The sequence below is a fragment of the Gorilla gorilla genome, chromosome 12 (assembly GCF_029281585.2).
Source record: "Gorilla gorilla gorilla isolate KB3781 chromosome 12, NHGRI_mGorGor1-v2.1_pri, whole genome shotgun sequence".
Classification (NCBI taxonomy): Eukaryota; Metazoa; Chordata; class Mammalia; order Primates; family Hominidae; genus Gorilla; species Gorilla gorilla.
The window spans coordinates 46,659,425-46,682,760 of record NC_073236.2 but is presented as its reverse complement, the minus strand read 5'-3'; the positions used below and the strand labels follow the sequence as shown (position 1 = coordinate 46,682,760).

General features: G+C 38.0%; 2 protein-coding genes across 53 annotated transcripts in view; both read right to left on the bottom strand.

Annotated features, from left to right (window-relative positions):
* LOC101137060 (coiled-coil domain-containing protein 138) overlaps nt 1-5,813 on the bottom strand; it is a 90,229-nt gene extending 84,416 nt beyond the window's left edge. For 13 of the 50 annotated variants that reach the window (XR_010129895.1, XR_010129894.1, XR_010129897.1 and 10 more), the window contains exons 1-4: nt 5,623-5,802; nt 4,440-4,497; nt 3,563-3,677; nt 737-864 (exon numbers count right to left, since the gene is read on the bottom strand). Coding sequence is in view for 17 of the 50 variants with exons in the window: in XM_055378345.2 (XP_055234320.1) it covers nt 737-864; nt 3,563-3,677; nt 4,440-4,497; nt 5,623-5,715 (394 nt within the window). In the remaining 33 variants the exon portion in view is untranslated. Of the gene's footprint in view, nt 1-736; nt 865-3,562; nt 3,678-4,439; nt 4,498-5,604 lie in introns of those variants that run through there. The other 37 variants (XR_008677026.2, XR_008677027.2, XR_008677030.2 and 34 more) reach the window with 11 other exon arrangements.
* Nucleotides 5,814-8,485: 2,672 nt separating this feature from the next.
* The window catches only part of LOC101136692 (E3 SUMO-protein ligase RanBP2), a 57,126-nt gene continuing 42,275 nt past the window's right edge, over nt 8,486-23,336 (bottom strand). For 2 of the 3 annotated variants that reach the window (XM_031007937.3, XM_031007938.3), the window contains exons 21-29: nt 20,693-20,863; nt 19,984-20,076; nt 19,517-19,695; nt 16,634-16,838; nt 15,335-15,436; nt 11,158-11,318; nt 10,186-10,459; nt 9,725-10,059; nt 8,486-8,993 (exon numbers count right to left, since the gene is read on the bottom strand). In XM_031007937.3, the coding sequence (XP_030863797.2) occupies nt 8,688-8,993; nt 9,725-10,059; nt 10,186-10,459; nt 11,158-11,318; nt 15,335-15,436; nt 16,634-16,838; nt 19,517-19,695; nt 19,984-20,076; nt 20,693-20,863 (1,826 nt within the window). In that variant the 3' untranslated portion in view covers nt 8,486-8,687. Of the gene's footprint in view, nt 8,994-9,724; nt 10,060-10,185; nt 10,460-11,157; nt 11,319-15,334; nt 15,437-16,633; nt 16,839-19,516; nt 19,696-19,983; nt 20,077-20,692; nt 20,864-23,222; nt 23,301-23,336 lie in introns of all 3 variants that reach the window. The other variant, XM_055378353.2, reaches the window with a different exon arrangement.

Sequence of the window (23,336 nt, the reverse complement as noted above, 5' to 3'; positions counted from 1 at the left end):
TGAGCATTTCTTAATTTTGTCTACTTTCAAATATGAGGTTGGTGCAAAAGTCATTGTGGCTTTTGCCATTACTTTTAATGGAATACAAGCAACATTTTCTTTATACCTTATCCCATGTTTTCCACTGGGAAAATCGACCATATAGCAGGAAACACAAGTCCCGACAGAATTATTTTTCATCTTCCTCAAATGATGAGAATAATGGGACAAAGGAAAACGAAGGAGAGGGAAAAGAGGAAAATGAATGTTGTTGTGTGTAGACCATAATACCAGTACCAGTATTATCAACAGGGCAACTCAAAGTCTTGTAGCCCAGAGGGTGAAGGGTGCCATTTCTGGTTGTCTCATTCCTTGAAATCCCACCACAACTATGAAATGCAGCCAGATACACAGAAAACTGCTGGCAGTTCAGTGCCCAGAAATCCATACTTCAAATAATCTGGAGTATTTTCTCAAAATATTGTAGTCAAATACTACCACAATCATCTACTCAGTTATTAATTTATTTTGATAAATTTTGAGGGTACAGGAATATTACTGAAAAATAATGAAGTTTAATTTTCTCTGCTCCTTTAGTTTAATAATAAGCACAGTAACTATCTCCTAGCTTACAGAAGTTCAGAACACAGAAATATGCAAACTCTTGGGGGCCAGTGTTATTACTAGGAGGGAAGCTTCATTTACTCTACTTGACAAAGTTACTACTGAATTGATTGTTCTAAAATATTTATTTTACCTTTTTCTATTTCTTTAAAAGACTGCTTGGTTATTTTCGAGGTACTAACTCTATAATCATTTTCAATTAACTCTTCTTCTGTTTCCTGTTTCTTCAAATCATGGAAAGAATCCAGTTCATCATCTAGGCTTTAAAAAAATAATTTTATCACAGCAATCTAGAAGTTTACTATAGCACTTTAAAAAGATAAAACTGCTTTTCAAATATTAACAGCATAACTGAGAAAAAATGTAAAAACATTTTTTAAACTGCAAAATGTAAACATGTAAAAAGAAAAAATGTAAAAACTAACAGTCACTGATCATTGATAACCCACTACAAGCATCTTTTTCCACACATTAAATAGACTTAATTTAAAATGACATATACCTACCTGTGGTATACTCTACAGCTAAGGAACACTTTATTTTGACTCCCAATAATCTGTTATCTATAAGGTAGTTTTAGCTAAAATAATATACATAAGGAAACTAAACCTAAGTAAGTCAAATAACTCATGGGTGACATAACGAGTAGAAAGTGGAGCAGAACTAGAATTCCAGGTGTTGTCTCCAAAAAGACAATCTGAGTTGAAATTTTTGGAACAGTATTGTTCAAAAGCAATATAACACAAGTCAAATAGGTAATTTAAAATTTTCTAGTAGCACGTTAAAAAAATAAATTTTAAAAATATTATTTAATATATCTAAAAGTTTATAATTTCAACATGTAATCAATGTTAAAAATTATTAGGATAGAACAGGCATGGTGGCTCATGCCTGTGATCTCAGCACTTTGGGAGGCCGAAGTGGGAGAATCTCTTGAGCCCAGGAGTTCAAGATCAGCCTGGACAACACAGTGAGACTCTGTCTCTACAAAAAAAAAAAAAAAATTTAAATTACATAAATTAGCCGGGAGTAGTGGTGCACGTCTGTAGTCCCAGCTACTCAGGAGCCTGAGGTGAGAGGATCGTTTGAACCCAGGAGTTGGAGGCTACAGTGAGTTACAATTATGCTACTGCACTCACAGCCTGGACAACAGGCTCGCCCCCTGCAAACCCACATACACCCACACAAAATTAAGATATTTTACATTATTTTATCCATGCTTATTTATTTATTTTTTGAGACGGAGTCTCACTCTGTCACCCAGGTTGCAGCGCAGTGGCGCGATCTCGGCTCACTGCAACCTCTGCCTCCGGGTCCAAGCAATTCTCCTGTCTCAGCCTCCCGAGTAGCTGGGACTACAGGCACCCGCCACCATGCCCGGCTAATTTTTGTTATCTATGCTAAGTCTTAGAAAGCCAGTGTGTATATGACACTTACAGCATATCTCAATTCAGACCAGCCCCATTTCAAGTACTCAATAGGTACATGTGGCCTGTTGCTACTGTGCTGGACAGCATAGTTTCAGACCAGATCACAACTAGGGGTCCAATGTTATGAAAACCTTCATAGTCCAAAACCTTTAGATTATAGTTTAGAATTATACCCAGGTCATTATTTAAAAAATGATAAAACTCAGTTAAAAAGAAAATAATTTTCATAAATTTATAATTATTACCTTAAAAGCAATTTTCACTTTCCCTACCCTACATTCAACATAGCTCATGTCTAAATCCTAAATCTAGATCAACTAGATTTTGTGAGTGCAACATGAAATAGTAATAATAATGATAATAGGTAACATTTGAGTACTTATTATTTACCCAGAACTGTTCAAAGTGTGTTACACAGATTAACTTATTTAAGTAGAGAAAGAGAAAACTGTATTAAAAAAAGTCAAGCTCCCAAATACTAATTATGTAACATACAGATACTTTAGGCATAATTATTTTTTCTCTCCACAATTATCTCAACATTTCATGTTATATATGGATACATCTTTATTTCAAAATGCTTACTCCTTCTTGATACCCATAGCATTTCTTTCTGCCACATATTTTTAGCATTAAATAATATCCAACTTAGATCTTTATTTTACCTTAGCTTCCACTGTTTTTATATTTTTTCCCCATAGTAAATAGTATCTTCCTTACAGAACGGCAACTTCTTTTAACTCAGCACTGTATCCTACATACCCTGTAGTTACCATCTCCCCAGACCGCCTTCTTCAATCTCTCTGAATCACCTAAATACAATGCATACAATACCAGACACACCAGAGATAGTAAAATGCTGCTGCCTAACAAAACCTGTATGGCAGTTTTTCTTGTAGTTCGTTTTTTCTTTCTTCAGGACAGTTTTGCTCGTCACCCAGGCTGGAGTGCAATGGCACAATCTTAGCTCACTGCAACCTCCACCTCCCGGGTTCAAGTGATTCTCCTGCCTCTGCCTCTCAAGTCGCTGAGATTCCAGACGCACACCACCAAGCCTGGCTAATTTTTCTATTTTTTAGTAGAAATGGGATTTCACCATGTTGGCCAGGGTGGTCTCGAACTCCTGACCTCACGTGATCCACCCGCCTCGGCCTCCCAAAGTGCTGGGATTACAGGCGTGAGCCACCGCACCTGGCCCATAGTTCCTTTACTAAAAAAAAATTTTTAAAGAAAGGGAGCAGAGTCTTCATTTGGGTCCTGAATGAATAACCATAAAAATATATTTTTTCATCTTTTACATTATATAAATAACTTTCCATTATGCCACTAAATATAATGCTAGGTCTATGCTTTTATTACAGAGATTCTCAGTAAAAATTAATAAGTGACTCGCTTCAACTATTTAGCAGGCTCCAGACTGCCTTATACTTGTCCTCAGGAAAGAGCAAAAATATAACCTGCCCTTTTCTCTTTCTCAGTTTTTTGAGATACTGAGGGGGCAGCAACAGTAAAGTTTCAGGGTACTTTACCAATTCACATTTACGTGCTTGAATAAGCTGCCCAATGGTGTTCTACAATGCTTGCTTTCATCAGAATATTTTAACGATGAACCAACTTTATCTCCAGAGTAGACATCCAAATCACCTGTCAACGACAAAGAAACCATGAAAGATTACCACAACAATATATCACAAAATATCTGGCACTGGCCATAAGTCTAAATAATACTATTTTTAAAATCTTCTCTCTCAAATTTTTTTTTCTTTTTTTTTCTTTGAGACGGAGTCTTGCTCTTTCGCCCAGGCTGGAGTGTAGTGGCGCAATCTCGGCTCACTGCAAGCTTCGTCTCCCGGGTTCACCCCATTCTCCTGCCTCAGCCTCCCGAGTAGCCGGGACTACAGGAGCCCGCCACCACACCCGGCTAATTTTTTGTATTTTTTTTAGTAGAGACGGGGTTTCACCGTGTTAGCTAGGATGGTCTCGATCTCCTGACCTCGTGATCCGCCCGCCTCGCCTCCCAAAGTGCTGGGATTACAGGCGTGAGCCACCGCGCGCAGCCTATTTTGTTCTTTTTTGAGACTGAGTTTCGCTCTTGTTGCCCAGGCTGGAGTGTAGTGGCGCCATCTCGGCTCACTGCAACCTCTGCCTCCCGGGTTCAACCGATTCTCCTGCCTCAGCCTTCCCAGCAGTTCGGATTACAGGCGCCCGCCACCATGCTCGGCTAATTTTTTGTATCTTTAGTAGAGACGGGATTTCACTATGTTGGCCTGGCTGGTCTCGAACTCCTGACCTCAGGTGATTCGCCTGCCTCGGCCTCCCAAAGTGCTGGGATTACAGGCGTGAGCCACCGCGCCCAGCCTCAAATTAAATTTTTGAAACCCCCAAATATACAAAATACTGGCTTACCTGGGGAGGTTAGAGTTCTTCTCTTATACTTAGACTGATAAAAATTTGAAAAATCATACTAAAAAAAAAGAAAAGATATTTAATTTGTATACTAAGAATCAATTTACTGTCTCAAAATATTTCCCCACAAATTATGCATTAATTACAAAGGTTAGAGTGGAGAAATCTTGTAGACACCATCTTAACCAAGTGATCACAACTAATATCATCAATAATGTGACAAACCAACATCATGTTCCTCCCCACAGCAGGCCACACATCACTCATCTCATGCTCCTGCCAAACATGCATAATCAATCTAACGAAAAAGCATCTATAAGATAAACCCAAACGGAGAAACAATCCAATAAATAATTCTTACACTTCTCAAAAAAAAAACAACCTTACAGAAAACAAAGGCTGTGAACCTGTTCCAGATTAAAGGCAACAGAAAGGACAATCAAATGCAATCAATGCTCGTTCTTGGGTCGGATCTGCACTAGGAAAAAATTTTCCTATAAAAGGTATTATCGAGATAATTGCTGAAATTTCATATGAACTCTAGATTACCAAATATTATACCAATTCTAAATTTCCTGAAAATATTACTGTGGTTATTAAAAGACAACGTCCTTATGCTTAGGAAAAATACACAAGTTATTTCTATTTAGAGGTAAAGGGGCATGATGCCTGCAAATCACCCTCAAATAGTTCAAAGGGAAAAAATGCGTTTGTAGGGAGGGAAGGGGAGAGAACGAATGGTAAAGCCAATGTGGCAAAATATTAATTTGTGAATGCAAGTGAGGGTACAAGGGAATTCTTGGTAATACTGTAGCAACTTTTGAGTAAGTCCGAAATTATTTCGAAATAAGCCGCTTTTAAAAAGCAATTCAATTGTTTTCACAACTCCACTCACATCACTGCAAAAAAAAGCTGAACAGCACTTTCTCCAACACCACACCATGCCCAGTATACCATGAACACAGAGGCATAGGTGAAGCGGCACCCCCGCACCCCCGCGCCCCTGCAGCGCAACGCCCACCCCTCCCGCCTGCTTCCACTAGGCCCAAGCCGCAGCCACGGCTGGAGTGCCGGGGCCGGGACCAGAGCCGCTGCGCGCCCCCAAGGCCGGCTGCGCGGGGCACGGAGCGGGCCGCCCCCCAGCAGCAGGAGCCCACCCGCGGACCTCAGGCGGCGGCTTCACCTCGTCGGGGCAGCTGCCCCCGAGTCCGTAGCGGCTTTTGAGACTCTCCACTACTAAATCCTGCCCCGGTGGCTTGACGACCCTCGGCTCCATAGCACACAGCAACCGCACCGATCTCCCCGGGAACCGCGTTCATCAAACCCGCGGCCGTCGCGCCGCAGTGCGTCACGACGTGCCAGACCCCGCCCCCCGAGGCACGCACGGCGGCAGGGAAAGGGCAGGGCAGGGCAGGGCAGGGCAGGGCAGGGCGGGGCGGGGCGGGGCGACCCCGAGACTGCAGCCCGGCTTGTCCGCGCGTCTTCCAAGTTTCTCGTGCTAGCACTACACACCTCGTAACTGAGTAGTATCGCATCTCCCCGCGATAGTCCTGCCCCGGCTGCCTGGGTGCCACGGGTTGAGGGGCACCGAGGCCCCGCACCTGCCTGCAGCGCTCCGCTCCAGCTCCATTTAACCTGTTAAGTTTGGTGTGCGTTTGCGCTCACCACATAGACTGGTCGTTCCATCAGAAGTGACCTTTGCTAACTGCCATATAAAAGAAAAACCAAGAGTATATCTGAGCCGGGAGTGGTGGCGCGCGTGTAGTCCCGGCTGCTAGGGAGGCTGAGGCGGGAGCATTGCTTTAAGCCTGAGAGTTACATCTATCTTGGGTAACATAGCAAGACTCCCATCTCTTAAAGTTAAAAAAAAAAAAAAAAAAAAAAAAGGGAAAGCTGAGCATAGACAATGCAGATTACCTCACTTTCCCTGTGTTCCATATGGGGTATAACAGGGTATTAAAAAGAATAGTTAGAATGTAAGCACCCTGGAAAAAAAAATTTTCTTTTTTGAAAAGAAACAAGCTTTTGCCAATACCTACAACAGTGCTAACCATAGTACATAGTATACATCAACCTGAAAACCTATGTTAAACAAAACTGACTGAGGGGAACTGTACAACCACTTCATTTTTCTCATTCATAAAATTACAGTGGTGTAATCTTTTACTTTCTAAATTGTGACTGTCAGCTGCATCTCTGGACTAACAACTCCTAAATTCTCTGGATTAAAGTTCCCAAATGCCCAAGTTTTATAAAATCTATACTTCAGCAGTTATTATCTGAAAATTACTTAGGCCATACTTTTTGCCATAAAGTACCACTTAAGATGTACAAATAATGAATTTTATTCTATCTTTAAGCAGATTTTAATGAGACAACATAAAATCCAGTTTAAAAGGAAAGATACATATTATCGTGGGTTTAGACCACATCAGTGATTAAATAACAAAGAGAAATCAAAGTCCTTTCCTGAAATGTGACACAAAGACCTTCTCATAAATGCCACAAGCCACTTTTAAGCATCTTTGGAATACTAATACGGGAAAAGTCAGTTTACATGTCATTTTGTCAAATTTTTGGTCAAAGTTTTTAAAGCTTTTTAATTTGTAACTTTAGTGCTTTAGGAAAGCATACAAATCTGTAAAAAGTCTCTTAAAAAGCACTTGCATTAACTTAAGAATTTATTCTAAAATCATGACGAAGGCATCAACTGTCTCAGCTGAAAAGTTACAACACACTTTACATCAGTTTATATTACATAGATTTCCAAATAAGCCAATTTGAAATATTTAGTGTAAACATATGTAATCCATGGTTCAAGACTGAACTGATACATTTGGAGTAGGTTTATTTCAAGTATCTGGCTTTGTGGCCGAGTGGAATGGTGATGGTATACCATCACTCATTACTCGCACAACATCCCTCCCCTCTTTTGACTGGTGGTTGAACAGTTACTTGCTTTAGGATACCCAATTTCCAAATCCCCATGTAACAGGGAATAAACCTGTCTTTCCTCACTAAATAAAATGAGGTAATTTCACCAGAAAGAACACAGATGGGTGGAAGACAGTCAATATTCATAATTGCAATATACAAAATTTTGTGTTCTACCTGGATTCTTTGTAGTTCCACATTGAGTAGGCCAATAAGAACATCCTCTTTTCTTTAGCAATTTGCCTAACATTTGATACAAGCCATTTCCAAACACGTTTTTGGTGTGTATCAAACTTGAGAAACTAGGAGCTCTGGAAGTTATGTGGCAGTTTGAATTTACTGCCTTTAAATTGTCTTCCTTACTTTAGACTAGAATGAACCTGAAGCATAAGTAATGAATTTTTTGAATGTCAGTGGCTCTTAGGAATTGTCATTTTATTTCTGCTACAAAATTTACCAGAAGAAGGTACTGCAACAATCTTGTATAAAGCAAATCTTTAACAAAAGAACATGGTATAGACTTTCTAAAAATATTCATACTTTATCACAATAACTACAAGGAAAAATTCAATTTCTATCATCAGGACCAAGCTGCAGTTTCTGAGGTAGTAGAGACAGATGACAGAAAAGTTTGAAACAAAACCCCTAAAGGAAATAGTCAACTTGTTTAAAATGTAAAAATTAATTGAATATCTATGAAAGGGCACAAGAAGCTAGATATTTTAAGGAAGGAAGGTACGCTACTTACAAAGTTAACTTGTAACCACACAGGAGGTGTAAAGATTCTAGAGAAGAGCACTTTGGTTAACTCTATACGTTCTGTGGCTCTACCCATTCATAAACGAGTCGCTATGCATAAATGAGTACACCAATAGTTAAGATTACCAAATATATTTCAAATCTAAAATTAAATTATCCAAGTTGTGGTCCCTTTATTCAAATGGTAAGTATATCCATGCAGGAAGTCCAAATATCTTAAAAGGAATTAAAATTAAATTGCATATATCATATTCCTTCAATAGTTTGAGGTCTATTGCTTTTAACAAGATTAGTATTATTCCATTTTAATACAAATACGTCAGGAGTACATAAACACAAGTACACCTGAAATATACCAGTGTTTAAACTTTTATTTCACACCATGCAAGGTCAATTATAACACATTAAAAAGTGACAACAGCTATAAGCTGCAATTTTACATTTGTACATCGGAAACGTCCATTTTCAAAAGCTGAACATAACTATCAAATTGTAATAGCTAAGCTTCAATCCAACTGCTTATACAGATGAAATTTTCTATGAAAAACAATGATTTTATATCTGTCCACATTCTGTGATAGTTATTCTTCGACAAACAGACCCTTCGGGAGAACCAAATGATTCAATCTTTTTCACAGTATCCATGCCATCCTTAACAAACCCAAATACTACATGCTTAAAGTCCAAATGTTCTGCTTTCTTCAGTGTTATAAAAAATTGAGAATTATTGGTATTCTGGCCTTCATTGGCCATGGATAGTAAACCAGGACCAGTATGTTTCACATCAAAATTTTCATCTTCAAATCTGTCTCCATAAATGGACTGTCTGCCTGTTCCATCATGTTTGGTGATATCTCCTCCCTGAAAAAAAGATTTATAATAAAAAAGTTAAAAATTTTTTTCAATTAATAGGAATCCTGAGTAAAATATTAAAATACACACAGAACTCATCACTACATGATAAATCCTAAAGCCCAGCTTTCCTGAGTATAGTTTGAAAACTAAGAAATTCATATTGTTGGAAAGAAGATGAAAAATGAAAAGGTTTTTCCCATCCCTTAGTCTCTACTATATCTCAAGTACTGAAAATTTGCATTTTTTTTTTTTTTTTTTTTTTTTTTAATGACAGGCTGTCTCACTCTGTCGCCCAGGATGGAGTGCAGTGGTGCAAACCTAGCTCACTGCAGCCTTGGCCTCCTGGATGCTCCCACCTCAGCTTCCTTGTAGCTGGGACCACAGACGCACACCACCACACCTGGCTAATTTTTGTATTTTTTTGTCCAGACGAGATTTTTGCCATGTTGCCCAGGCTGGTCTCAAATTCCGGGGCTCAAGCAATCTGCCTGCCTTGGCCTCCTAAAGTGCTGGAATTACAGGTATCAGTCATTGTGCCCAGCCTCAATTATTTCAGGTTGAAAGTTTTAGGCAGGAGCAGGGAATGGGTAGTGATGCCATGTGATTCCATGTGTGGAAAACCTAAAGAAATCTTTAACGAAACTACAGGATGAGGTCAAGGAAAAACACTCAAATTTCCCATTAGTGTGGTGCACTCTTCAAGACCTCAATTGTGGTATGTACTTAATAATACCTACTTGGCAAACAAAATCTGGAATTACTCTGTGAAAAATGGAATTCTTGAAACCAAAGCCTTTCTCTCCAGTGCATAGTGCTCTGAAGTTCTCAGCAGTCCGAGGAACAATGTTTGAAAATAATTCCATAGTTATCCGCCCTAGAGGTTCACCGTCCGCACAAACATCAAAAAACACCACAGGATTGGTCTCCTTTGATAATTCTGCTGCCAGTGATACATGTCCTTTCTGGAGTTTCATTAAATTCTGCTGACATTCTTCAAATGTTTTCTTGAAACAATCAGCTACTTCTTTAGTTTTAAATCTCACTGCAAGCTGTTCTACTTTTGCTTCTCCATCTGGTAGGGAGGGAAAGGGGAAGCAGTGACCTTAGTATTAAAATAACTGTTATAAGTTGTTTTGTTTGTTATAGATTTTAGAAAAGTCCAAAAAATGAAAAGTAGCATTTGAATGTAAAAACTCACCAGCATAATCTGAGGCAATCCAAACTAAAGCATTATTTGAAACATTTAAGGGCTTTAATTCCATTGTTTTAGTAATAAAGTGGTTTGCACACACTTTAAAAACCTGGTCTCTTCTCATTAGGATCCGGTAATAATTCTTCATTGTATGCCAAAGAATCTTTATATCTCCAACACCACGCTCCTTCCACTGACTGACATCCCGATCCCATCTATAAAGTTTGGCTCTCTCTTTAAACAAAATTTCTTCATCTTCTTCTCCAGATTTTACTTCTACCTATAATAGGAGATGAAATTCTCTATAAGCTGCTGCTTGTAATAAATTCCATGACAAATTTCAAAGATCCAAATTCTTTTAAGGCATTTTCTTTGTGATGACGAAGAGAATTTGTTAATGTGTTAACTGGTTATACATCTTAGGGCTAGGAATATATCTGATTTGGCTGAGGGAGTAAAGACCTGATTTATCATTAAACATTTTCTTTTATATAATATTCATTTTCCCTTTGGAAATTAAATGCTTTTCTTTATAGGACAGAGAGGTTTCAAAAGTGTTTGCTACTGAAGAGAAATATTAGCTACTGACTGAGGTTAAAAAATGACAAAGTAATTTTCCTAGAACAATGTTCTTGTCCAAAAAACATACAAGGTTAACATTTATTGAAAGGAATTTGGTGAGTATGAGGTTAATTTTTCCCCAGAATCATGTTATAAAAACAAACATGATATTCTAGAAACATAAGAAAAAATTATTTCTTACCAATAATTACATATAGAATTTACAAACCAATATTTATGTAAAAACTGCAAAAAGATAATTTATACTTAAAGGCTAGACATCTAATAAATAGTGCTTCCATTTCAAACAGTAAACATTCTTAAATGCAAACAATTATACCCTGACAGATCAAGCCAGGGTAAAACTTAAAAATGAAAAGTAAGTTATTAGTAAAAGGTTAATTCCTTAACATTTACCTCTGGTAGTGACACTATTGGTTCAAAATGGATATCTTCATTATGAACTACTTCTTCATCACTACCATCTTCATCTTCACCAACTTTACCGGCTGACTGGGTTCCGACTGACTGTGTTCCAAACACAGCTGCTCCAGTATTTGCCCACTGGAAATTTTTATCTGATGAATAAATCAGGATATTTAAACACTAGTATCTATTTTTTACATTTTTCATCCCCCTCTTATTTTATCAATCCCTCTAATTCCTGATGATGTAATATGTACATCAATTTTAAATGTTTAAAATTATATTATTCTAGTAAATTCCTCACGCCTGTAATCCCAGCACTTTGGGAGGCCGAGGTCACCTGAGGTCAGGGGTTCGAGACCAGCCTGGCCAACGTGGTGAAACCCCATCTCTACTAATAATACAAAAATTAGGCTGGGCGCAGTGGCTCACGCCTGTAATCCCAGCACTTTGTGAGGCCAAGGTGAGCACATCTCCTGAGGTCAGGAGTTCAAGACCAGCCTGACCAACATGGAGAAACCCCATCTCTACTAAAAATACAAAATTAACCAGGCATGGTGGCATATGCCTGTAATCCCAGCTACTCGGGAAGCTGGGGCAGGAGAATCGCTTGAACCCAGGAGGCGGAGGTTGCGGTGAGCCAAGATGGCACCATTGCACTCCAGCCTGGGCAACAAGAGTGAAACTCCGTCTCAAAAAAAAAAAGAAAGAAAGAGAGAAAAGGAAAGCCGGGAGTGGTGGTATGCGCCTGTGGTCCCAGCTACTTGGGAGGCTGAGGCAGAAGAATCGCTTCAACCTGGGGGGCAGAAGTTGCAGTGAGCTGAGATCGCCCCACCGCACTCCAGCCTGGGCAACAGAGCAAGATTCTGTCTTTAAAAAAAAAAAAAAAAAGTTAGCAGTGTGTGGTCATGGGTGATCCCAGCTACTCAGGAGGCTGGGGCAGAAGAATCACTTTAACTTGAGAGGCAGAGGTTGCAGTGATCAGATACCGCCACACTGCACTCCAGCCTGGACGACAGAGCAAAACTCTGTCTTTAAAAAAAAAAAAAAAAAAAAATTAGCCGGGCGTGGTGGCGGGTGCCTGTAATCCCAGCTACTCAGGAAGCTAAGGCAGGAGAATCGCTTGAACTTGGGAGGCGGAGGTTGCAATGAGCAGAGATCATGCCATTGTACTCCAGCCTGGGTGACAGAGCAAGACTCTGTCACCAAAAAAAAAAAAGCTAGTAAATTCAACTCATACCGTTGAGTACAGAGTACATTTATTATTGTTATGCTTAGCGATACAAAGATAAGACTGTCACTGCCTTGGATAAACTTCCTAATACTAAACTACACAAGGACTTCCAGTAAAGAAGTAGGTTCTTTTTATCTACTTCTAAACTTTCAAGTACCCACCTTGAAATTTTGTAAACTTAGCTCAGCAGGCCAAACCTGCTACTTCCAAATTAGCCACAATGGCCTAAACATGTTTATAATTTCTGCATCTCTACTTCTTCCTGAAGAAGCTAATGCTGGAATGTAGATTTCTTGGCTGGGCTGGTGGATAGCAGCCTTGGGAGAATCTCACTGCCTTCAACTGCCCAAAGGGTATTAGATTGTTAAGCATCCTACTTCTGTATGGGGGAACAATGATGGTCTCACTCTCGCATACCTGCAAGAAGGTGAAAACCAGAAACTTCTCCATCCCATACCTCAATTTAGATGACCAAGTCCCCACTATCTTAGAGGAAAGAAACACCTCTCAACTTTTTATCACTTGCTGAATCACTGTCTTAAAGAACCCTACACCTTCTGCTAAAAACTCTCATGAAAAAGAAAAAATGTCACAGGATACATAACTCAGTACCTTAAAGAACACAATAAAAAATCAACTCTCTTTCAGACAGATTTAATGGAGGGGGAAAAAAATGTTTTTAAAGAGGAGAGAGGGCCGGGTGTGGTGGCTCATGCCTGTAATCCCAGCACTTTAGGAGGCCGAGGCGGGCTGGTCACTTGAGGTCAGGAGTTCGAGACAAGCCTGGCCAACATGGCGAAACCCCATCTCTACTAAAAATACTAAAAGAATTAGCGGGGTGTTGCAGCGCATGCCTGTAATCCCAGCTACTCAGGAGGCTGAGGCAGGAGATCACTTGAACCTAGCAAGCAGAGATTGCAGTAAACTGAGATCTGCGCCACTGCACTCCAGCCTGGGCAACAGAATGATCGTCTCAAAAAAAAGAGACAGAAAGACAAAAATTCTTAAGGACATGAAATAATTGTATTGCAAACGAATGATCTGAGAACAAAAGCCACAGGTTGCATGGGAACTTCCTGAGAACAGTAACCACTGATCTGGATGAGATACCAACTTGGGGGCTCAAAAATAACTGTTCAGGGCCAGGTGCAGTGGCTCATGCCTACAATCCCAGCACTGTGCAAGGCCAAGGTGGCAGGACTGCTTGAGCCCAGGAGTTTGAGACCAGCCTGGGTAACATAGTGAGACCCGTCTCTACAAAAAATGTAAAAATTAGCTAGGCATGGTGGTACACACCTGTGGTCCCAGCTACTTGGGAAGCTGAGGTGGAAGGATTGCTTTAGAGCCCAGGAGGTCAAGGCAGCAGTGAGCTGTGTTCATGCCACTGCACTCCAGCCTGGGCAACAGAGTGACATCCTGTCTCAAAAACAAAAACAAAATTGTTCAGCAACTTTTTTGCCAAAAGCAAAAATTTAAAAAATAACCCCAAGGGACATGTGGCAGAAGAAATCAAAATTATTTCAAAATAGTGGTTCTCTACCCTGGGAACACATTAGAATCACCCACTTGTAAAAATATTTGTAATATATCAATATCTGGGTCTCACAGGTCATAACTGGGCCTACAGTAATGTTACTGTAAGTGAATAATTAATTTGGCAAGCTTTGAGACATTAGAGAAAATAAGATTGAAACTCTAAATTATCTGGAAATTTACAAAAGTATAAAGATTCCCTATGAAAACCTGTGGATACAAACAAAACTGACTGCAAGGCATTTACAGTTTCAAATACTATTTTTAACAAGCACAATCTAAATTAACTAAAGTAAGTATTCAATACACAAGAGCTTGGTGAATAAAAATGACAAGTGGTAGTGAGAAGTGAGTGTTAATGCATAAGGCTTATTTAGGCATGGTTTCCTCCTGATATGTGAGTACTGACTACTTTTCACTTTCGTGTCCAATATTGACATAATACTTCAAAAAGGCTACACTGAGTAACAAGGAGCCTATGTATTTTTTTGGGATTTTTTTGTGTAAGTGTACCTACTATATTTCTTATTTACTGACACATTACCCTTTGATTTCAGGCTATTTCATAAATTAAAACAAAAATAAACGACATCAGTGAAGCCACAAATTCCAACATAACATCACATCTGAAGGTAATTTCTAAAAGTTTTATGTGTTTCTAGGTGGCAGGAGCTGTGAAAAAAGTGCAAATATAGAGGAGGAAAGAACAGAATTCTGAACTGCATTAATCATTTAAGCACATATCCTCAATAAAATGTATTCCATAAATCAAACACCTTGTACTAGAACTATTTAAGGGGTGCTATAAAGAGCAATGTGAAAGATATTACAAGAATGAGAAAATATAATGAATGGCCTTACACTGGTAAACCGGATACAATCAGGGAAATGGATTCTTTTCTAGAAATGTTACCAAAATGGATTAAAAATAGAAACTCCACTAAAGAAGATGGGCAAGCACACCAATTATAAACTTAGCACAATAAATTAGCACAACCCTAATACTGAAATCCAAAGATAGTACAAAAAAGAAAACTACAAAATCATATCCTTAAAAAGTATAAACTCACAAATCCTGAAATATTAACAAATCAAATATGAAAGTATAGTTAAAAGAATAAGGATCAAAGTCAGAGTCATTCCAAAGCTCAAAAATGGTTCTGCATTTCAGAATGGGGAGGACTATCAGCATGGCTTATATAAAATTAAGAGAAAATTCTTATGATTATATTGACATCAAAAAATAAAGTGTAGAAGCCCTTCATTATTAAAACACTAAAACAAACTGGGGGGTAAGGGAAGAAACTTCTAACTTAGTTATATACTGCAACAAAAAACTAGTTTTTCAGTTGTGCTTGATTCTGTAACAATGTCATTAAAAGTCTCTCCTCTTGATCTTACCTTTAGAACCAAAAGCAAAATCTCCAGAATTACTGGAAGCCAAGTCTGCAAATGAGAGCCCTGTGCTACTTCCAAATCCAAATGAAACTATCTTGCTTTCCCCTGGCAAAAGAAAAAAAGAACAATTTACTATTTAATTTGTGCTGAATATCAAAGCTTTACCCAGGACCTAGAGAGAACAGTAGAGACTTGTATACTCTGGGATGAGGGGAGTTATTTAAATTCTGTCAAGTTACAAAATACATCCAATTCTGAGCTACTTCAGTATTACTAATTTTACAGGTGCTATTCACAAAGAATACTGCAATACTACACCAAATGCATGCCAAAAATTATTTTTTATAAATGAGAAGGAGAGCTATCTATATTAAGCCAGATATTAAACTACAGTTTCTGCTCTATGGAGCCTACTATACTCTAAAGCAAGCATTCAGTCAAAGGCAGGGTTTTAGGAAACATCTGTATAAAAACTTTTTGTGTTCTGTACTATAAATAAGCTCATAAAAACCAAATGTCTCATTTACACTTCGTCATCAGGACTTTTGGGGTCTTCTCTTAATTCTGCTAATGTGAAGCTGCATGATCTCTGAAAGCCCCATGCCTTATTTTCCTCATATGAAAATGTATGAGGTTTTAGGTATGAAGTCGTCTTCCTCTTTTAGCACATTAAGACTCTCAAATGCCTATAAATGTAATATTTGTGACACTGAAGGCTATTTTTAAAAAGTAGGTAAGGTACACAAAGCAATACAACTTAAACTTCCCACTTCCATCCCCAAAATCGAAATGAAAAAGAGAGAAAGCAATACCAAATATGTTACTGTAACTGAATAATTAATTTAACAAGCTTTAAAAGTATTAGAGAAAATAAGAAACATTTAAGTAGTACCATAAAACTTTCTTAAATCCCTATTATAATATTTCTACAATTCCTTCATAATTAAAACACTTTGAATATGCTTGAGTGATAATATAATTCAAACAATATTTAAATGAAAACACTATCACAAAGGAAATTACATGTAACAACACTATTGTCTTTTAAACTCAGGAAAATAGGTCAGAATCATAATGCTTTGTATTGCCTAATAACCACAACTCTACCAATAAAAACATGTTTATTTGTTGGCAAGACAGTATATTTTTTCTGGTTATTATTACTACTACTACTAAGATGCCCCTTTATACCTATCAAAATGTGTTTTAAAGGGAGTTTTCAGGATCAGCCTTTAAAAGTCTATCTTCTCAAATATAAGGTGTCCCTTATGTAACACATGATAAACATATATCAAGATTTACCTTGGCTTGTAGAATCTGTTTCAATTTCCTTTCTAGTTGACAAATCTATAGGTTTGTCCATAGTTTCAGAGGAAACAGATGGTGAACTAATGGATTTGGTAATAGAATCAGGTTCTTCAGATTTACAGAAAGAAGGTACCATCACTTCAGTCCCACCTGTATATACACTGTCAGTTGTGCTAGTTATTTCTTCTGTCTGAGATTTCTGCAAAGAGGAAGTCACAAAATACTATGCCACTTAAATACTAATTTACAAAACAGATTATATAATCTATTTCAAAGGGAATTGAGAACTTGGGCTTCTGGAGAAGATAGAATAAACACACTTCACCCTATCTCTCCTCAAAACCTATAACTAAATGCCTACACTGAAACATACAGAGCACCTCTAAGAAGCCTTAGAAAGGTGGATAAAAACAGGAAGAATAAGGATCTTGGGACCAGAGAGATAATCTGGAGGTTAAGATCCACATGGAGTTTTTCTGCCACTCCTGTAACCCAGCCTGGGTGCTACAGCAGCCCAAAAAAACTGGAACTGCCAATGGCACAATGTCAACAAAAAAAGAGACTCTACTTTCTTCTCAAGTGCACAGAAGACATTCACCAAGACAGACCTCACAACATTTATGAGAACTGAAATTATTCAAAATATTTTCATAAACCATAAAGGAATTAAACTAGAAATCAATAAGAGAATGATATACAGAAGGAAAATCACCAAATATTTGGAAATGGCACAGTAGCATCTAACGTACAGATCAAAAAGAACGTCTCAAGGAAAATAAAATATTTCAAACTGCATGAAAGAGAAAATACCACATATTAAAACTTGCCAGTTGCAGCGAGGAAGTGCTTAGAAGGAAACTTATAGAATTAAATACTTATACTAGAAATAAAGAATGATCTTAAATTCATAATTTAAGCTTTTTTTAAATTAAGAAACTAGGCCGGGCCCAGTGGCTCATGCCTGCAATCCCAGCACTTTGGGAGGCCAAGGCAGGAGGATCACTTGAAGTCAGGAGTTCGAGACCAGCCTTACCAACATGGTGAAACCCCGTCTCTACTAAAAATACAAAAATTAGCCACGCCTATAATCGCAGCTACTCAGGTGGCTGAGACATGAGAATTGCTTGAACCCAGGAGGCAGAGGTTGCAGTGAGCTGAGATCATGCCACTGCACTCCAGCCTGGGAGACAGAGCGAGACTGTCTCAAAAGCCAAAAAAAAAAAAGAAACTAGAAAAAAAGTGCAAAATCCAAGGCAAGAAGGAAATAATAAAGAAGAGAAATCAATAGTATTTTTTAAAACTTAAGAAAACTCCAGACGTGGTTTCATTGGTAAAAACTGCTCAACATTTAAAGGGAAAATGGCACCAAGTCAACAACCAAGTCTCTTCCAGAAAACAGCAATACAGAAAATACTTCTCAATTCATTTTATGATACCAGTATTACCATTTTTTTAAGAGGCGGTCTCACTATGTTGTTGTCCAGGCTGGAGAGCAGTGGCTATACACAGGCACAATCATAGCGCACTGCAGCCTGGAACTCCTGGACTCCCGAGCAATCCTCCTACTCAGCCTCCCAAATAGCTGGGACTACACACACGTATCACGAGCCCAACCAGCATTACTCTTACATGGAAACCAAAGACAGTATCAGAAAACTACTAGTATCCTGATAAATATAAACCCAAAAATTTATAACAAGATTTATGCAAATTGAATGCAACCACATAACAAAATTATACCATGATCAAGTGAGGTTTACGCTGGAATGCAAAGTTAGTTTTCTGAACATTTGAAAATGCAATGTCATTCACAGATTTAATAAAAATCACGATTGTATCAATAGTTAAAAATTTTTGACAAAAAGGTAAAAACATTAGGTGATGATGTGTCAATGTAGATTCATCAACTGTAACAAATGTACAATCTTTTCTTACCATAGAAATTTTAGAATTCACTTGTGTACATCCATAAAGAATTCCTGGCCAGGCGCGGTGGCTCACGCCTGTAATCCCAGCACTTTGGGAGGCCAAGGTGGGTGGATCACAAGGTCAAGAGATTGAGACCATCCTGGTCAACATGGTGAAACCCTGTCTCTACTAAAAAAATACAAAAATTAGCTAGGCGTGGTGGCGCATGCCTGTAGTCCCAGCTGCTTGGGAGGCTGAGGCAGGAGAATCACTTGAACCTGGGAGGCAGAGGTTGCAGCGAGCAGAGATCGCCCCACTGCACTCCAGCCTGCCGACAGAGCGAAACTCCATCCCCCACAAAAAAAAAAAAAAAAAAAAATTCCTGGAGGGGTTTTGACTGGTGTTGTGTTAAATCTATAGATCAATTTCCGAAAATTGATATTCTAGTTATTTTGAGTTTTCCAATCCATAAACAGTATATACCTTTCCATTAATTTAGATTTTTTATTTCATCAGTGTTTTGTAGCTTTTGGCATATAGCCCCTGTGTAGAACAAAATTAAAATTCCTTTTTCCTGGCCATAGCTGATTAGTCTAGACCCTTAAACCCATTTAGTAGCCACAACCCATTATTATTATTTGGTAAGAACATTCCAGGTCAGGCGCATCACCTGAGGTCCGGAGTTCGAGACCAGCCTGCCCAACATGGCGAAATCCCGTCCCTACTAAAAATACAAAAATTAGCCAGGCAGGCACCTGTAATCCCAACTACTCGGGAGGCTGAGGAAGGAGATTCACTTGAACCCGGGAGATGAAGGCTGCATTGAGCCACGAGCATGCCATTGCACTCCAGCCTGGGCAACAACAGTAAAATTCTGTCTCAAAAATAAATAAATAAGAACATTCTAAAGTTTACTGCATCAACAAAGGCAATGGAACTAGAAGGAAAATTTATTAGAGATGTTCTTACTTGAGCTTCCTGAACTTTTTGAAGCTCTGATTGAAAGTCTTCCCCATTTCCATTGTCTTCATCAGTATCACTACAGACTCCACAAAAAAATGTAGGTGGAAGTTTTAACGTATCTGCTTTTGCCTTCTCTTCAACTGTTGGTTTCTTTTCCCAAACAATAATACATTCTTTCTCATTATCTGAAAAATCAGTACAACACAAGCAAACGAAATTAGATGAAGCCCAACTTCTCTACAACAATGGTAGTCATCAATATAATCCACAGACCCAGGTAACAAGACCTGTACCTATACTAATGAAAAACAAGGACCACCCAGAAAAGAATATTTTCACCTGTTAGTTTTAAGTTTTTTAAATCACCATGGGCATAGTAAAATCGATAATTATAGAAATTATCAGACTAGGTTATTCCTTCTAAATAGAAGACTTGTTAAAAGCATTATAAATGTCCTTTACACTTAACATACCTGCTGTATTTTCTTCCAAGGGTCTACATTTTTCTGAGCCATCCAAATATAGTTTTCCATTAAGTTTCTTGACAGCTGTTTCGAAATCTTCATCTTAAAATACAATTGATTAAAAGAATTTCTAGTTAATTTTGGGGGGTTTTCCTTGCTTAGGGACTACCTCCAACTTCACCATTTCTCACTCTCCACATTTGAATTGCAGCCAATTTTATGTCTTTAATACCTCTCTTTCTGCTAGAGCTTTAGCTCAGCCTCTCATCTTGTTCGAGCTGCTCTCATTTTAGTTCATCTTCCGATCTCCTTGTCCCATAACCCAATACTATATACCACTGTCCAACTGATTCTATTGAGACTTTTATTTAACTGTCCAGCTTAAAAACTGTTACCGCATACAAAGTTTTCCACTGGAACCTTGTCTGCCTTCTCTCTCTCTTCCACATCTTTAAGACTCCAGCAAAATTATAATTATTTTAAATCCCCTCAAAACACGTGCCTGGCACATTAGCCATCCAAAAAATGCTTGCTTAATGATTGCAGTCCTTTTGATCATTATATCCATTGACCATTTACACATACATTTAGGGTAAATATCTACCTGCAAGGATATTAGTGATAAGTTCTAAGAGGCAGGCTTAAAATAATTAACCATACTCCCAATTTTACTAAGATTAGCAGGAACAGAGGATTTTTGAAATAACAAAAGTTTTACCATCCTCCTCTTCTTCACTAACATAATCTGGTCTATTCTTGTAGCAGAAGAAAGTTGGAGGAAGTTTAAGTTTGGTTGCAAGGGCTTTCTGCTCAGCGGTTGGAGTTAGTTCATATACAATGAGAACATCATCATCTGAGGGAGAATCTTCAGGTTTTTTCTTCTCTTTTGCTGTAACACCAGTCAAAAAAATTGACAAAGATAAGGTATTAAGTATTGACGTTAATACTCTAACTGAAAATAAAAACCATGGAACCTATCTATAGGTTAAAACAGCATACTGATAAAAAACACATATACTTTGATGCAGAGATGTACGATAATCATGAATTAGAATTAGCATCCTGATTTAGTGTTCTACCAAAAACCCTAAGTGAACACAGAATCTATTTAAAACCAAAGAAAACAAAAAAAAATTTGTGTTTACTTAATAGTCATTGAAAAGAATTACTATAAATTTCTAGAATTTATAAAGGTTAAAAATTTTAAAGTGTTGCCTAAGTATACTTAGCATACAACAGTTTACCAAAATATCCATGCATTTGCAGCAATTGAAAAAAATCTTAAAACATAAGCAAGTATTACTATACATATGAAACTAATCCAAAGCCAACTGTGATTAGTTCCTGTAAGGAAAGTTAACAATTGCCAAGAATGGAAGGTGACTAGAGTTGCATCTAGTTTGCCCATGTTCAAGCATGATACTAGGTAAAATTAAATAAAAACTGTGACTCTACAGGTAGCTAACACTATAAAATCTAAGAATATTCATATGGCTGAAAACAACCCATCCCCAGCCACCATCAATGCAAAGGGCAAAAAATTAGAAAGAGAAAAAACTTCTATATGCAACCTGTTCTGAACTTCTGGCTAAAGGAGTTTAATAAAGTAAGCCAGTCATGAAGCATGCCATGTATACCAACTGGTGATAGGGAAACATTCTGAGAGCTATGGTGTCCAATATGGTAGCCTAGCCACATTCTATTAAAACCTCACAAGGTGGCTAGTCCAATCAAGACGTGCTAACAGTAAGTATAAACACACACACTGGATTTTGAAGACTTGGTGAAAAACAATAATGTAAAATATCATTAATTTTTATATTAATTAGAAGTTAAAATGATATTTTGGACATAATGAGTTAAATCAAATCTATCAATAAAGTTACTTTCATCTGTTTCCCTCTTTAACTGTTTCTTTTTATTCTTTTTAATATGGCTACTAGAAAATTTATTTATTTATTTATTTATTTGAGATGCGGTCTTGCTTTGTCACCCAGAGCTGGAGTGCAGTGATGTGATCACAGTTCACTAAAGCCTGGAACTTGTGGGCTCAAGTGATCCCTCTGCCTCAGCCTCCCAAGTAACTGGGATTATAGGCACAAGCCACTGCACCAAATGACAATTTGAAATTACATACACAGGTTATATTTTATTTCTACTGGATGACACTGCTCTGCAGAACCAGTGCCCTTCCTTTTACAATGTTAAATTTGTCCCTCTCCTTCGTTATAAACAAAAACTTAGTATCATTTTCTGGCTAGGAGAAATAACAGTAGACCGTAAGATACAGATTCTTGTTCCACTTCTGCTATTACTCAGTAAAGACACCTTGGGTAAATCAGATAGCCTCTCTTGGCCTCAGTTTACTCATGTCTAAAGTCTTCATTTCTAAGGTCCCTTGGGACAATGACATTATCAGATTCAAAACAGAATAAGGCTCTATGTTCTACAGTAGTGTATAGGCACATTCGTTCTTAGGTCAGGGATTCCTAACCTAGAGCTCACAGAAACTGTACGCAAGTATACATCCACTTTTAAGTTAACACTTTTCACATTTCTCAAAGACCGTATCTTTAAAAATAAAAGATTAAGAGCTACCTTAGCTAGTAATACAACTGGTATACTTAAAAAAAAAAATCAGAGATTGTTACTTTATCATTGTACTTGTTTGGCATGGCTAAGATGTGTTACTGGTCACTAAGGGTGAGATTTCACTTCCCTAACCTGTTCTTGAAGGCCTTCAACAGATCCCACTTCTTGTTCCACTCTAGTAGCCACACTTCTAAAAATGATCTGTGCAACATATATAATATGCAAGCGGTAGAATGCTGGCTGTTAAAAACGGGGTCCATTTTCAAATACAACATTTTTCTAAACCACGCACAAAAGAACAGCCCTACAGGGACACTCTTCCATACTGTATACATGCCGTTGCCACTACATGTGAATACTGGCAGACGTTAGTGGCTAAACATAAACATTAGATAAAACATAGGTCTTCATTGAGCAGATCTGAAATAGCAGAGCAATGAAGTACATTACAATCAGCATCCCAGTACATTTTAAAAAACAAACAAGGGTGTCATGCCACCAGTCAAAAGGTACTTTGCTTAAACTGGCATTCTTTAACATGCATGTTGTAGTGGTAAGTACTTAATTTCATACAGCCACAGTTATTAATACTTTGCTAAGGGCTACCAGCTGCTAAAAACTGCTGTTATCTCATACTGAGAATGCTAGTTCTATACCTTTGCTCTCAGGCTGTGAGGAAGGGGTGCTAGTCCAAAAGGCCATGGGATTAGATTTAAAAAGGCTAAAATTAAATCCTAGAAAATAAAGAATATTTCGTTCTTTAACATTTT